Below are 16,330 nucleotides of genomic sequence, written 5' to 3'. Positions count from 1 at the left end.
CGGCCGCCAGAGCTGCGGAGCCGCGGCGCGAACTTGCGAGCCCTCGCGATCCGCCGGCCCGCCCCAACCTGCGCCGGGCCGCACCTCCATGTTGCTCCGCCGCTTCTCACCCCGTTCGGCGCCCCTCCCCGCCCGTACCCCCACTTCAGCCCCGGCCGGGCCCGGTCGCGGGGAGCGGCCCTCGGGACGGGAGCCGTCACGCCGCCTCGGCCGCCCCGCCGCCTCTCACCGTGCGTCGCCGGCCCCGCTTTGTTCCCGCGAGGAGCCGCCGACCCCGCCGGCGCCTCTCCCGCCGCGGCAGCGCCGAGGCCGCCGGCCCCTCCCGCCCGCCGCGCTGGGCTGACGCGGGGAGCGGCTCCGCCCCGCCCGGCACCGCCCCGCCGAGGGGGCCGCGGCGGCAGGGAGGGCGAGGCGGCTCCCCTTCAGCGGCTGCGCCTCCCTGGCGGGTGGAGTCGGCCCGTTTACGGCCGCCCCTTCCTCCTCCTTCGCCAGGTGCCGAGGAGCTGGAAGGCGGCCAGCCGAACCCTACGTGACGTTCAGCATCTCTTCTGCTGCCAACTGGGAAAGGAAACGATCGGGACGTGTCCCTGCTCGGGGTCACCGCACGCACCTGTTGTCACCTCACTGAGTTCTGCGTGCTGGTGAAGGCCCTTTATTCACAGGTTGCACAGTGCATATGGGTGCTCTGGGTTGTTTCCTATGGAAATCCTAGTAGAAACAGCAAAAGTTATAAATCTATACAGCTCGTTAAGAAATAAGGCCTCCTCCACCATGCCTTCTGGAGGTTAGGGAAACTGATACAGGCGGGGCTCTGCTCTGTGTCTGTGCTTTGCAGGGAGCACTGTAACGTAAATAGAAGGGTATGAACAGCTGATAGTTTGGAGTATCGCCACGTCTCGCAGCATTCCTCCATCATTCAGGAAGAATTATCAGTTCAAAACACTGTCTTGCTGAATCAAAACAGAAACCCGTCTCACAAGTCGGTGCCGCTTTCTGCCACGGCGTTTCCAAAAGGCCTCATCAAGGCTGCGTGGTAACAGTTTGCTGCTCACCCTTCCAGCACTGTGCTGTTCTGTAAGCAACCCAGTTATGGTTGTCTGAGCTCGGTTTGTTGCCTCAGGAATGCAAAGTGTCTACTGAAACAATGAAAGCATTTAGACGGCAGGTGAGGCACCAGGGAAGGAAGATGAAAGTTCAGAGGAGTGGGATGAAAAGATTAGCTTTTTATCAGGGCTAGCCTTCGGTAATGTTTCAGGTAAAGTCTGTAAAATATTACGTGCGTTTGAGTATCCTGGCCAGAGCAATAAAGGCTCTGAAGAGCGTCAGATGAACACGTTACTTCCTGAGCAGCAGCAGTAGTTAATTTTCAAACAAATCTGCGTGCAAAACAGTGGGTAGGCATGCTGGCGTACGGCACTGCCCTCTAATGGATGAAGTGTTAGGCTCTACCTGGCCAGAGCAGGCCAAAAGAATTCCCTCTGCTGTTAGGTGTTTATTCGTTCTCGCTGGCAGCCACAAGCAGGGAACTGCTTTGTAACCTGCGTATATTTCACAGGGAAACAACCCCCCTCCTTATTCTTGAAGCCATTCTGTTTCCGTGTACAGTTCATTACTTAGCAAATGTTGCGCTAGATTCTGCTTGATTCAAAGAAGAGGTTGTGTATTGTGGAGAACAACTGCAGTTTGAGTTTAGAGGCCCTCCCATTACTCAAATAGCTAGATTTCTACAATGATATTTTCTATTTTTCTTTCCTATTTGTAAAAAATTATTTTACTCCTCTGTTGTGTGCTCTGGAAGTGGGTTTTCAGGTGCAAACTTCTTTTTCTCTTCAGTGTTTCTTTTCATCTGGAAACCAATGGATAAAGTAGGACGTGAAAGGAAACAGGCAGACGAGAACTGCAAAAGATCAAATGGCAGCAGCACGACTGGTAAAACTTGGTTTCTTAGGAACCCGTATTCTCTGTGCTTGTCTTTCCCTCCAGCTGGTCTCTTTTTGTCCTTCTGTAGGCCAGCCACCCTACAGACCTTCCCATGACTTCAGCCTTCTCTGCCAACAGTCATACTTCTATTCCTCTACCCCCAAACCCTCCTGCATTAATTCCTTTTTCTAACACAATTCCAAGTACCCCTAGTTTTTCCTCTGTCTTTATGATGCTAGACAGCTTAAGCTGAGCCTGGCTCTGAGCAGCACTGACTATCTGGTAAGCTGGCAGGCCAACAGGAAGATAGCTTGACCTCTGCTGCGGGCACTTAGTTTTCCCCTTTTCTGGCTATGAGCAGTTTTCCACAGAAACCTGCAGAATCTTAATATCTTTACAAATCTTCCATTGGATTTTGTCAATGAATTATAAATAATTGGGAAGTGAGGCTGACATGCACTCTATATATCAGCTTTTATGTCTAGTGTCTCAGGAAATTTGACTAAGATATTTCAGAAGAGAATTCTGTTTGTTGGCACGAAAATCCTCTGAAATGCACAGCAAAAGCAGTGAATGCACTAAAATACAGTAATGGGTTGCAAAGCAAAACCAGATCCAACCTCCGTTTGAATATTACAAAATCTCACTGCAGATTGTGACCCCAGCAACACGATAACCCACGTGCCTGGAAACACTGTATTAGCAGTCATAAAACAGAGCTAAGTGGAGGCTGAATAGGAGAAACTGCTCTGAGGGAACCCATGTATGGATACCTATTTTAATTTATTTATGAATTACATCTTCAGTGTCTTGAGATGACTGCAACTGACTTAACAGGAAGGCAGTAAGAATAGTGGAACAAGAGGTTTTATGTCCTACTAAAAAGAACGTGCGACAGAAGATGATGTTTCGAGGAAGTAATGGGCTGAATTTTGTTTGTTTGTGGGTTCAGGAATGAATTTCAACAATGTTATTTCTACTGAGAAGAATAGGCATGCTTTCGTTTTAAGATACTATCTGCATCGGAGCCACTCATAAATAGATCGGTGACTGTAACACAAAGTACTTGCAGGGCTTCTGCATCCCTGCAGAAGGCTCTGTGCTGCTCTTGTATTTGCGAGGAGGCAGGAGAAATGGGTTCATGTGCTCTCAGTCTTCTTCTAGGTTTTGCCTTCTAGTTTTACAGCTCCACCCTGTATCCAACTAGGCATTTAGCTTGGAGTATTGACAAAAATCACCTGGCTGTACCTCAGACCTGACGAAACACAGACGTCATTTAAGTCTAGATTACTTTTTAGTTTCCTATTTCTTAAGGAGAGCGTTGTTAATGAACGCTGTAAGCTAGCTCTCTGTGGCACCATGAAGCTGGGATCACGTGAAGCTGTGCACACATTCTATATGTGATGCTTTTGTAGTAAGTTTTGAGTAACAGTGAAGGAATATGCAAAAGAAAAATTGGATGTGACACTGGAGAATGTGTAACAAATTAAGTGAGCTCGGTTATCTCACATTGCCCCCACTTTAATCACTGGAGGATTCCTAGTGGGCCTGCGGGTGTTTCAGATCCATGCAGCCTAAGCTGCAGCATCCACTGCCCTATCTTGCAGCGCTGTTTTGTGTAGGTGGTCAAAAACTTGATTTGAATGATCCTCGCACTGATGGGAATGCAGTGCCTGCATCTCATTAACCAGCAAGTTTGAAATTGCCCTTACTACAAACACGGTTAAAGAAGAAGCAAAGGAGAATGTTTATTTAAAGAAATGACACTAGACAACACAGCTGTGAAGATTTTAGGAAAGATAAAGCAAATAGAAATGTTAGAACTTGGTATCTGATAAGCTCATTTTAAAATAACCTTTCTTCCTCCTTGGGATCCAGCTGATAAACTGCATACCTTCTCGGTGAGGCCACAGAGTTAGTCCTAACAGTTCTCTGCTTCTCTAGAATTGGTGTTCTGTCCACAGGGGAGATTGCTGTGAGGAGGGCCTGCCAGATGCTCTGTTCACTCCTTTCCTAGCGATCTCCCAGTCTGATTCAGGTCTGCCCTCCCAAGCATTCACAGGTGTATCAGGCTGCAGTTTTAGAATTACGTGTCAAACCTAGACCTTTTGTAACTTCCATGCCATTTTCATAGTTTGCTACACTGTTAGCAAATTTTAAGCTATTAATATTTTCCCCTCTTAAAAGACTCCATACAAGTCACAGGGCAAAACTTCCTGAAGAACTGACGCTTGCATTCATACGGACAAGCAAATTCACAATCGTGTAAGTGTTGAAATAGAATTATTGTGTCACCCACTCTACACTGAGAGCAGGCAGAGCTGTAACCAACCCCTTTGAGTAACTGTTCAAGTGAGTAAACTCCTATTTTACCTTTGAGGAACAATGTGACAGAGCTCTCAAAATGCAAACGGATGGGATGAGCTGTAAAGCCCACGCAATTAATGTTTGTTTTTAATTTTAAACAAGCAAAAAGGTAACATAATGAAGGATATTCAGTGTTCACAGAAGTTTATGTGGTTGCCTGATCACATCATTACTGTAGCATGTGAAAGGAGCTAAATGTCTGGAGACTGGAGCAAAAATTAGGATATCAGACAGAAGGAGCCGGAACTGCTGAGGAGAGTCAGGCACTTTATAAGCATGTGGACTGTGCAAAGAGAGGTTTGCCATGGGCATTGGTGAAGGCTGCGTTTGCTAGATCGGGTCTACAGATCCTAAATATTATCTTGGATCACATTTTATAGTTCTGGAAAAGCACTGGAGCTCCACTCTCTAAAATCCTGAGAGATGGACAAAGTTAGTAAGCTTTATGAATTGGAAAGAGTCCACAGCACTATTTTATCTGCTAGGGTAAAATGAAGCCCTGCAGAGCAAACATTCCTGGCCCACCCTCGAGGAAGTGTCCTTGAAAGAGTAGCAGGCTGGAGCCTCTGACCATCTCCACACTTACACACCAGGCACATCTTTAGAACCTGCTGTTAGCACTCCTGTCAGCCTTTCTCAACGCCAAGTTTTCAGGCCAAATCTGAGCACAGGCTCTGTAACAGATGATTTAGGGATGTTATTTCTACTCACATGCCCAATACGGGATTTGAGCAACTGCATGACATCACATGAAAAGCCAGACATTTTTTCAGGTTTAAACAAACACCTGATAGTAGGTGTCTAATTCACTTACTGCAAGGCTTCCGTGCAGTTACAGGGGAGCAGCTCTTAAAAACCAGTTGTGCTTTTCTCTTAAAGCACACCTAATGAAACCTGCCGTTAAGAAATACACAGCAACAGTAAGGCTATATCTGTAATATTGTTTGTGTGCATTTTAGGGCATCTCCTGCAGTTCCTCCCATCGTTCAAATCAAGAGATCTGTCAGAAAACACCGCCCTCCCTTTGCCTGCATCTCCTCTGCTGTGGAGTTCGGTTGGTCTGATTCCATCCCAGAACTGAGTCCTGGTGTACAGAGCTGTGCCACGCTCCCAGGCTTAGGATCAGAGACTTGCAAGATGCTCCAGGACAAACACGTGCCATCCTTGCACATGAAACTCACGCAGCTTGTTTAAACTCTAAATTAAGCCATTTTAGTATTGTGAGTGCTGCAATAGTTTGATAGCCTGCCAAAAAAAAAAAAATAAAATCTGTTTGAGCTGTAATGCTCGTTCTTAAAAGCACGCTCAGCTATTTTCTTCAAAAAGATTTACTTCCTTAAAATAGCTTTTCTCCTCCTAAAACTGCCTGCTGTGCAGAGCTATCTGACAAGCAAGTAGAATTATCAGTGTGTTTACTTTTCAAACGTCTCTGCCGCACTTACAGAGCTCTGCTGTGGTATCAAAATATGAGTGATGCAGTGGGTTTTGTTAGGGTTTGTTTACTGAAGTATGAGAAACGATGGTAAGTTACAGCATATAAACTGCTCTGTCACTTTCATCCAAAGCCAGTGAAAGCAGAGGTCTTATCCCACCGTAAAGCATTTTCTTTGTCTGCAGCATCCTTTTTTGGAACACACAGACAGAAGGAAAGTTGCACACTCGTTAGCACAGGTGATACTTGCTGCATCGTCCAAAGGACACGGAAGCTCTTTTTTATAGACTCACATATCTACAGTCTATGGTACATGAGGAAAGATTGAAGGCAGAGGTTGGGATGTGAGCACCATACCATCCATTCACATGGGTGATAGGTTACAAGCAAAAAGCAAGAGTTCCCAATGGAAAACGTGACTCTGAAGGAGAAGCTGCTTAGATGGAGCACTGTAAAAGTTTGAATGACATTGAGATGACAGTGGGTGAATTCAAGGACAAACTCCCCAGTGATTTTTTGCAGTCACTGTCATTCTGCTCCTAGGGCTCTTTACAAAGGAGGGAAATACAGACCAAAAAACCCCCTTCTTTGTCTATAATAAGATTTAGAAAGTGAGATAAATGTATGAAGTATTCATGGCAGTACTTTGGATGTCTTTTACAAAGCTTGGGACTTGGCTTTTAAGTTGATGAAGACAGTGAGACACAAAATGAATTCCTCGAGGCTCCTGGCGCTACAGGCCTATAGAAGCCCTTTGGGATTGCCAAAGATTTGTGTGTGTTTGTGAATTTGTGTCACTTTCACTCCCACACATCTGGCAATTGAGCTCTCTGCACTAGTTCAGTTGAAAATCTTATCTCATAGATCATTACTAGCAATAAATTCCAGCCTTTGTGCTTACTTATATTCTCCCACAGCCTGGAGTCACCGATTTTGTGGAACTGGGGATTTGGTCTGTAAAATATTTACTTACTAAGGCAAGCAAAAAGAAGAAAATCCCTCGAAACCAACCCTCCAGCTCTTCCTTTGCTCTGAAAATGTAAATCATATCGATCTGACTCTCAGGGCCAAAGAAAACAGGCAGCTGGATTCCATCTCTGTCGCTAAGAATCAGCCCTGAAATTCTGCTTGAATATACACGTTATACAAGCTACAGTAAAACTCGTTTTATGGAATTATTTTCTTACACGTGACAGAAAACAAAACATGGATGTGACTGGGGCACCAACAACGTGTGAAATCTGTTAGCAAGCATCATTCCAAATCGCTAAGGCAGCTCTACCACCACTCTTCTTCTGAGGACACACCTACAAGAAACAAAGGATGCCACAGTCCTCAAACATAGGTGAGGCAGCTGTGGCCAACACAGCTGTCAGCAAACGGCCTGTGCTAGGTGTTTTCCTGCGTGCTGCTTTCCCATCAGCCTGTGAGCATTCTTATTAAGCAATCCTGCTATGTACCCACATTTACTGCCGAGATCGGTGTGCTGTAGCTGCTGCGGGAACTTGAACTTGCTTTCACCAACTGCGGGAGGATTAAATCAGAAACAATCCTGTTTTAATGCAATCTTCTGTATTTACTTGGCAAGCGCTGTTGTCCATTTAAAGATTCCCGTGGGAGGTGGCAAGAGGTCACCCAAATTTTCCTGGGTAAAGGAGGAAGAGTGGTTGAAACTTTGGCCTCCCTGCTGCTTCCTTATGTGTTTTTCTTCACGTCACCAGGGCTGTGCTCAGCCCTTTTCTCCCAGCTTCCTTCAGAGAAGGCAGTGAGTGAGTGACAGTAACGATGTTAGGAAGAAACGGATGCAAGACAAGCAGACAAGGCTTCCCTGTTGTTTTATTTGACTAATTTTAGGCCTCAGTAACTTCTAGTTTAGAAATTGAGTGAAGAATCAAAAACACCCCAGTATTTGGTACATCCTTTAGCACTTGATTCATGCCAGAGAAACATTCTGCACTGCACACCTGGTGCTCCCCAAGCATGCCTGTTTCATTCCGTATTCACCTGTAATTTTCTCTTACAGCCTTAGATCACCCTTAACAGATGAGCTTCAGCAGCCCTTACAAAGTGGTTCAGTTGTGCCTCCATCTGTGGCACCCCGCCCTTCTGACGGACATTGCTTTCCCCTCAGCACAATAAACACAACTGAAGATGAGCTCGGAGCCTCGCTGACTGCAGCTCGGAGTTGGGTGACCTGGCTCCAATCCATCCACTCTGATCAAGGGTGCTGTGTTTTGAGCTCAAGCACGAGGGTGAGCACACGTTTCGTTCTGCTGGTCCCAATAATCCACTACCAAAGAATCTTCGCAGGTCACAGTGAGATCTGACAGAGCTCAGCTGTTTATCTCTGAAGTTTGATTTAAGTTTCACTGTGAGGAGGGCAAGCTTTATCGCAGTGCTCACCCGTGCTCCACTGCTGCATGGCAGATAGATGCTGATATTTATAGAGACAATGTAACTGCTGCCTTTCCAAGCCCAGTAGTTACTGCAGTATCACCGCCTGGTTAACAAATGCTGTGGGACAGGATTGAATGCTGGTCAATTTCCCAGCTGGCAACGCTTAACCCTGCTGTCTGTTCCAGGCAGTGTTTGCTGGAGCCTCTTCCTGGACAAACAAGATTGCCCAATGCAGAGAAAGCAAGAGAGGACATCTGAGAAAAGGAAGTGCTCTGGGGAATTGAGTGAACACAGGGAGTTGAGTTATTTAGGGCACTGTGAGCACTGACATACTGAAGTCCAGGGTAGAACAGGACACTACACTGCTCAATCAGGCTTGTCAACAGCTGAAAAAAGATACTTCATTGGTAATGGCTAAGGATTGCATTAGAGATGCTTTAGTGCAGTGGAAAGAATTCTTCATCGATGTTTACCATTATTTAGAAGGTTTATTTTTCTGAGGCTTTACATCTGTTAAGCAGGAAACACTAGAAAACACTAACATAGCACAATTACAAAAGCATGACAACATGTCCAGCAGAAATCCAAATGTGTGCTGCAGAGAAGCTAAACTGCCACGATCGTTCTCACCCTCTGGTTTTCCTTTAGAAAGACTGAAGAACAACAGTAAAGTACTCCAAGATACCACTGAAGTTCTCAAAACTGACATCAGGGGGAAAGGATGAACAAAGTGCTCTACGGTACTGGCAAATAAGACGCGTGCTGTCCTTTAGACATCTTTATGAGCAGTTGTTACAGGTTAATAGGAAGCAAAACAACAGGTGAGAAAGTGTGACAGCAAGAGTGGTTCATAAGGAGACTGTCTGACTTGAGCAGCGATCAGAGATTAGAATAGCCCTGCAGTGGAGAAAGCTCTGATAATCGTCAATGGTACCTCGAGCTTTCTTTCTTTTCCATATCCCCATCGGATCGCTCTGTTCTTCAGAAGAAAAGGCCCTGTACTGCTTGAAAATGACTGTGATAACACCGAAAGTAGCTCTAGAAGCAATAAAACTAACAGCAGTAAGGGCTCCTGACTGCTGATGGGGAAACTGATAGAAAGTCAAAACAGCAGCCCTAAAGCACTGCTTGAAGCTTCACGTTTTATCGGCAGAGCGAGGACAGCAGAATTTTTGCCTCAAACGTGAATAGAAAGAAGTTTTATCCCATGTTCAGGAATCAGCAAAAATGCACGCTTCATCCCTTCCCCTAGAGGAGAGATTAATGTCAGGACTGCCTGCAGGACACAGCACAAAATAGGGGATGTCAAGGAGGGGATTATCGTGCCATTATACTCGCAGCACATCTGCATCAGCTTGAGCCACAGCGCTATTTAAAACTGAACTTTCTTTTCTCCTGGCTGCCTGCGGTCCCTAAGAGACCATCCATCAGCCAAGCAGAAAGTGCCTGATGCAGAACAGAGCCAACCCCAAGGAGGGCCCAGCAAACACGAGCACGGCTACGTGCAAGGAGAAACAACTGTAACAAGCTCTAGGAGCCGGCTCCTCACACCGGCTCGCACTCAGCACAGCGAAGCTCGGCCCCCCGCCCCCCCCGCTGCTCCCGTGTGCGGAGCGGCGTCCCGCGGTTATGGCGCCACCTCGCGGCGAAACAGCGGCGCACGCGGGCCCGGCCGCTGCCAGGCAGGGAAAGAGAGGAGGCAGGCGGAGATCATGGAATCGTATGATCGCTCGCGTCCTCCCAAGGCTTTAGATCCATTATACACGCCGTGTGAAACAAGGCTTCTTGCTGTACTTCTGCAACGAAGGTTGGAAACTGAGGCGCTCGCCCCGACTGCTGCGCTGAACAGAAAGCACCTCGTGTTAGTAGGTGGGGAGCCACGAATAGCAGCTGATGGACAGAACATTGCTTTCTGTAATTGCTCTGTTTAAAAGAGATCAGATCTCTGTTACATGCTTGCATAAAGGAGCAAGAACAAAATGAAAATAAGTATCGGTCGGCCCACCAACCCACCATAACCCAGCCACCAAGAAATGAAACGGACGTCGTTTGCTTCAAATTTAATAGCTGATTTATAAAACATAGAGGCACGTTATTTAACACATCAAGAAACACAGAAGTATTTAAGAAATAACTTAGATATTTGCTGTACTTAGATATCATTACATATTTTACGCATTTTCCTTTGAAAGTGTAACTTTCAAGTGGGTAACGGGCATTTCAATCTTGACTTGGAAACCAGCCCTTTGCTCACCAGGAAGCATTTTATACATGACATAACCCCAATCCCAATATTGCAGCTCTCATAGAGGCAATTAAATGATTCTATCATACAAAACAAACACCAAGCAGTACACAGCAAATACAAAGGCAAGCAAGCTTGCTTGACACTCGCTCTTCTTCTCCCACCCAGCTCTCCAGCCTGAAGAAAACATAGAGAAAACGTACGCACATCAGAATGCTTACGCTAAATACTGTGCTAAGAACTCACACTTCCCTGTGGAATTGAGGACCATCAGTCTTTGAAGAGTGTAATTACCCTACAAACACGTGTAGAAAGAGAAATCCTGGAGAAGTACTGAGTTTTCAGCAGATTTGTGCAAGGTTGTAAAACTTCAGAAGCGTTGAGGAAGCGTATTTGAATGAACGTACAGCATTTCTGTGCAAACCAGAGCAAGGGGGAGACAAAAGTAGTAGGAGCCAAAAAAAAAAAAAAAAATTCAGTGTTGTAAACAGCTACACCAACAGACAGAATGAGGGAAGCTTGGTTCTCACCAGCCGTTCACTTTCCAGATCACAGAAACAGGGAGGAGCTTTGGTTGTGATTTGCATTGCCTGACCAGGTAATACCTTTTTTTGAAGTACATTCGAGTTGTAACTTGAAATACATTCTCCAAGTAAAGCAAATCAAAGAGCAAAAGCCACTTCACTCCCATTTAAAAAAAAAAAAAAAGAAAAACAAAAAACACAAAAAAAACACTCAAAAAAAAACATAACCAAACAACAACAACACTGGAATGGGCTGCCCAGGGAGTTGGTTGAGTCACCATCCCTGGTTGTGTTTAAGAACCATCTGGATGTGGTGCTCAGGGACATGATTCAGCAGAGGGCTGTTAGAGTTAGGGTAGGATGGTTGGGTTGTGGTTGGACTCAATGATCTTCAAGGTCTTTTCCAACCCAAGTGGTTTTGTGATTCTAATAACATGTGAGGCATCAGCACTCTAGGTAGGATTAATGTCTACCTGTTCCACCCAGAATAAAGGCAGCTGGGACAGCACAAGAATCATCTTCCTGCCACAGGCTACAAGCTCAGGTTCCTTCTGATCCTGCTGTGCTGCGGGCATTTGTTCTATTTAGTTGAGGGTCAGGAAGCTCGATGCACACATACAGCTATAAATGTCACAGCTTGCCTTGCCAGAGGAGTCTCATGACAAGGACTGTAATCATATCTGCAGGACAACACAATGCAGGCAGGTACTGATATCTATTACTGTTGTGTTTTGGATATTTATAAATATGTATATATATTAAATTGCTTTTTCCTTCTCTCACCTACAGTTGGTTTCGGGGGTCAAGATAAAAGCCAGAAGACAGGGACACAACACAAAATAGATGTTCTGAGACAAAACCACCATTCTGTATGTTTGGTACTAGATTTGTAGAAGAAAGCTACCCACAGTGAGTTCAATTTTATCAATGCAAGCCAAATACTCAACCAAGAAAGTTACTACAAGCAGATCACTGCATTGCCCTTAAAAAGAAATCACTGATACAGTTACACTGTACTAATGTACAGGGCTCTTCATTAGAGTTCTACAATTTTACATGAAGGCATTACTTTAGCATACAAAATAAATTACTGTGTCAAATTGAAATTAGCTCCTGAGGATTTTCAAGGATATTCAGTATTGATTGGTAGGTCTGAATATTCATCTCTGAAAAGCTGTGCACAGTCTAAGCATATTTCTCAAATCATTCATTGATAAAAAGCTCTACGTCTGTAAAGCCTTCATCTGCTAGCCAGCAACCTGCATAAGAAATGAAGGATGTCAATAATGATGTGATTTCAATAGAAAAGCAATTGAATGCAACCTAACCCCTAGGTTGCATTTGAGAAAAATCCCTCTGTATTGAAAAATTTTAATCCTCCTTTCCCCTAAAGGCTGCAAGATACAATTTGAAAAGCAGTACTAAAGAAGGAAAATAATGCAGACTTGGTCTGTGTAAACTCTTTCAAGTTGTATTAGCTGAACATCATGGATGATGTAAGATGATGAGGATCCCTCCACTGCACTACGATCTCATTGAAGACAAGTAGAATGGAAGAGAAGCTTACTGAGAAGGACCACCATTTAGCATGGAAAGCTTTGAAAAAAAAGATGAAGCACAGGTCAGCAGCAGCAGTTTCCAGCAATGATTCTATTTCCTCACCAGATAAAGCAAGAGATCATCATCAGGTAAATACACACACAAAAATGTAATCAGCATATTAAGGGCAAGTAAAACGTGCAATCTTTTTTTTAGATTTCTCACCATAGGCTCCCAAGATACAACTGAAATCGAGTCCTTTGGGTCTACCTTAAATCAGACATTTAAAAATATACCACATTTCAGCAGGTGAAACTCCAATCATAACTCCACAAAACCATTATACAGAAAACACGTACGCATCACTTCTAAATCATGGGTACCTGACGGTACTTGGTGGAAAAGCTGGCAGTTTTATATTGGCTGTATTTTACACTAGCTGGAAAAAACATTTTATTTTCTTCAGTAGGACACAGTTGGAAGTCTGACAGTTCATTGGGTTTGCAACAGGAGATTTATTGTATGGCTAAGCCAACTGAACCTCTGCAGCGATGATGTGAAAACAATGGAGCTCACGTTGGCTCAGTACAGCAATACTTTGACAGGAGAAACAAAAAGGTGGGTCAGGTCATTAATTTCAGGGGTGGAAGATACAAAGCTACCAAACATGGCCCAAAAGATGACCAGTCAGGGAGCACTCTGGCCTGTAACATTTCACACCTTCCCCTCTGGCTGAGAGGCCAGGAAAATAACAGTAAAAATTCAAAAACAAATAGGAGAGAAAACATCTTCCAACAATATTCTGCATTATCATTGACTGGATGGCAAAACTTGAAGTGTAAATACTTGGGATTTTCAGAGGAAGAATCTAAGTCAAGCCTTCTGGCTCCATGTTAATTGCACTGCCTCTAAAATAAAACACTCAAGTGTTTCGCTAACTGAAATACCAGTCTGCCTTGAGTTAGAAACTATGCCTGTCAGATTTTTCAGATGACACTTAAAAAGTGACAGAAGTCTTTAGCTTCAAAATACATTTTATTAAGAAATAAGTGAAATACTCAAACTGGACCACCAGATTAAGATGCTATTATAATACAAACACAGGGGTCAATAAAAACAAACATTTTCTTTATGTAGCTGTACAGAAGGACTACTTTAAGTATGCAAATGAACAGCTAGAGATGGCTGCTTCCACAACGCTGTAATCCTTCCAGCTCCATAACCCTATCAGCCAGCTGCTGCTATGACAAGAACTCAGGTTTACCTTGTAGGAATTGGTTTTGTATCAGAACAGCTACATTTACTCCTTTTTTTTTGAGAGAGAGAGAGAGAGAGACATTATAGCTTGTTTTTTCAAATTTAGTCATCTAATATTTAATGACCATGTATGCAAGACACGCAAGAGAAGTGTATACATATCTGAGTGTAAAAGGCATCTTTTTTCCTCTCTGCTTCATACTGTCAGCACCCTTTTTCCAGCTCTTCTTTCTCCTGCCCCATGTTACATTTTCATTACAATATTACTCTGCTGTGCAGACTTTGAACACTGATGTGTCGTGCAGCACTAAGGAGTTTCCTGAGTCAGCTTTATTCGTCATTATCTGTAAAAACCACGAGAGGGAAAGGCAGGGTGAAAAGGATACAGTAGAGAAAACAAGCCATAAAACCCAGCAAAACACAATCTGCTCTTACATAACAATCTACTGAACAACAGTCAGTACTTGATGAGTACAAAACTTTTGAGATAGAAGCTCCTCAACACGCTTTTGTCCTTACTTGCCTTTGTCAGCACTTTTTTTCTTTCAATTGCACAAGGGAAGAACGATCTTTTCTTAACAGTCTCATAGGGAATCACAGATTTGTAGAATACAGAATTAGAACTGAAGCTATTAAAAACAGCCACTTGTTCATCAGCATGTCACAAGATGGAAGTCAGCTCATTCTAACAGTATTCCCTCAGACAAAAGCTTACCGTTTGCATGCCAACATTTTTTCAGCAAACTGGCATTGAAGCCTTTCAGGATTAGTTTTAAAATATCCTTCAACAGAGAAATGTCAAGGAAAAGAAATGGGTAACACTGTGGTTACCATTTTCTTCCTGTTTTGCAATGCCAGCCCTCCAGATGCTTGACAAACAACTGCAGTTTATTTTCCAGTTATTCAAAGGGGCTGAAAAAATATCTGATGCTTTTCTGCCATCCTCCCATAACACAGAATTAAAACAACGCTGACCTGTTTGTTCTGACTCAGCAGCTCTGTATCAGTAGCAAAGAAAGGAAACATGAAGAGTAATTTGTCCCAAATATAGATTTTTATTTTTAATGATTGTGTTCCTAGAACTGCTTTTTAAGACATTTTTCCCATTTCTGTATAAATAGCTTTGCAAGCTGTAATCATTTGACCTTTTCTTCACTTGCTATTGCAACATAGTTGTGAAAGAAATTGAAAGATGCAGTTAGCAAACGTTGGTTAACATGCATTAAAATACTCAGAATTTGAAAATCAGCAAATAGTGATTATTGCACACGTTTCTAGAACTAATATGTGATGCTTCTGACTTTTGTAACAATAACTAACATTTCAGATTCCTATCTTTTCTTCCCCAGCTAAGTCTTTTGGCACCAGACAACATTACATAGCTGCAATTAGTTTTTTGACATGAGAGAAAAAGCCAACAGCATTTTCTCACAGACAGGGCGCTGGGTGGCATTGCACTAAGTGACTCTGAGTACCCAGGAGCTGTCTGCCTGCCCGGCACACTGTGCAAACACAAGGGGGGCTCCCAGCAAGTTTAATGCTCTCCACGTATCACTGAGCTACTGCAAGACTAAGATGGATTGTATCTCCACAGCAAGGTCTTTCAGGAAACTGCAATTATAGAATAAAGACCCACATGAAGTTTCCTTTTCTGAATCAGCATCGCTACTTCTCAATACCAGAACCCATTAAAAGTAGTTTTGGAAAGGGAAATATTACTTCACAATTGAATTCCTAGAAGAGAATCATTTTTTGTTCTGAGAACTTGATTCTAGACTTCATCTTCCCAACCTGCAGAATGGTTTCACAGAAAATCATTATTAATACTGCACATTTTATAAGGCATCTGTTATTACAGTTCATTCTACGCATGCAATGTTAAATTAGAGTGTCAGCACACTGACAGTTTGCCACATCATGTTGCAGCAATAAAAAAGCTGTGGGGAAAAAAACACCATCAATCTGCGTTGCTGACCAGCTGTATAACAAAGCATCTGTTTTAAAAAGTATTTTTCACAACTTCTTTATGTAAGCAAAAACAAACATTAGGACAAACCATCATTCCCAGTGATATTACCTTCCTGGTAGGCTCCATCTGCCATGACTAGGTGAAGTACTTTGGCATACAAGTGTTTGTGTTCATTTCCCAGAATAGTCTCAACTATGCTTGAGCAAATATCGATATTTTCATCTTCATCTTCATGTATAGCCTGGGAAAAAGAACAATCCATGCGGTGAGGTCTGAAATGGATTTAGAATAAAACAGTTCAGGTTTACTCCATGTAGTCTGTTGCTAACCCCAACGCTTTCCTCCTTTAATTCACTGGGATTTTCTCTGTTAATGTTTTAGTTGCGTTGAAAGAAAACAGAAGACTCAAGAAATAAGCATTAATTCTAGCCACGCAATGCTATTTGTTACTGGCACAGTATGCAGCCCTACATACACATCTTGTTTCCTAAAATGGCTTCCAGTTGAGTTCATTCCACAAACCTTTATTTTATTATAAACTTCAATTAATTTCTCAAAGCCTATTTCCTGCTCCAGGCTGTATCTCAGCTCTTCCAGATGGCTGAAGACACTATCACACTCTTCACATTCACTGGCAATATCTCCATCGCTATTATCTGTAAAGAAAGAACACAACAGTA

The 16,330-nt window shown here is 43.5% G+C and overlaps 1 protein-coding gene across 1 annotated transcript in view; it reads right to left on the bottom strand.

The window, feature by feature from the left end:
- Positions 1 to 9,661: 9,661 nt before the first annotated feature.
- Positions 9,662 to 16,330, bottom strand: part of NEK1 (NIMA related kinase 1) — a gene marked incomplete at both ends in the record, with an annotated part of 44,741 nt that continues 38,072 nt past the window's right edge. Inside the window, 4 exons of the mRNA XM_079534646.1 lie at positions 9,662 to 9,791; positions 14,397 to 14,463; positions 15,759 to 15,891; positions 16,173 to 16,306. Coding sequence (XP_079390772.1) covers positions 9,662 to 9,791; positions 14,397 to 14,463; positions 15,759 to 15,891; positions 16,173 to 16,306 — 464 coding nt within the window. The remainder of the gene's footprint in view (positions 9,792 to 14,396; positions 14,464 to 15,758; positions 15,892 to 16,172; positions 16,307 to 16,330) is intronic.

The sequence above is a fragment of the Tetrao urogallus genome (genome assembly GCF_951394365.1).
Source record: "Tetrao urogallus genome assembly, chromosome: 4".
NCBI lineage: Eukaryota > Metazoa > Chordata > Aves > Galliformes > Phasianidae > Tetrao > Tetrao urogallus.
Note: the sequence above shows the minus strand (reverse complement) of the source record. Positions and strands in the feature narration are given on the sequence as shown.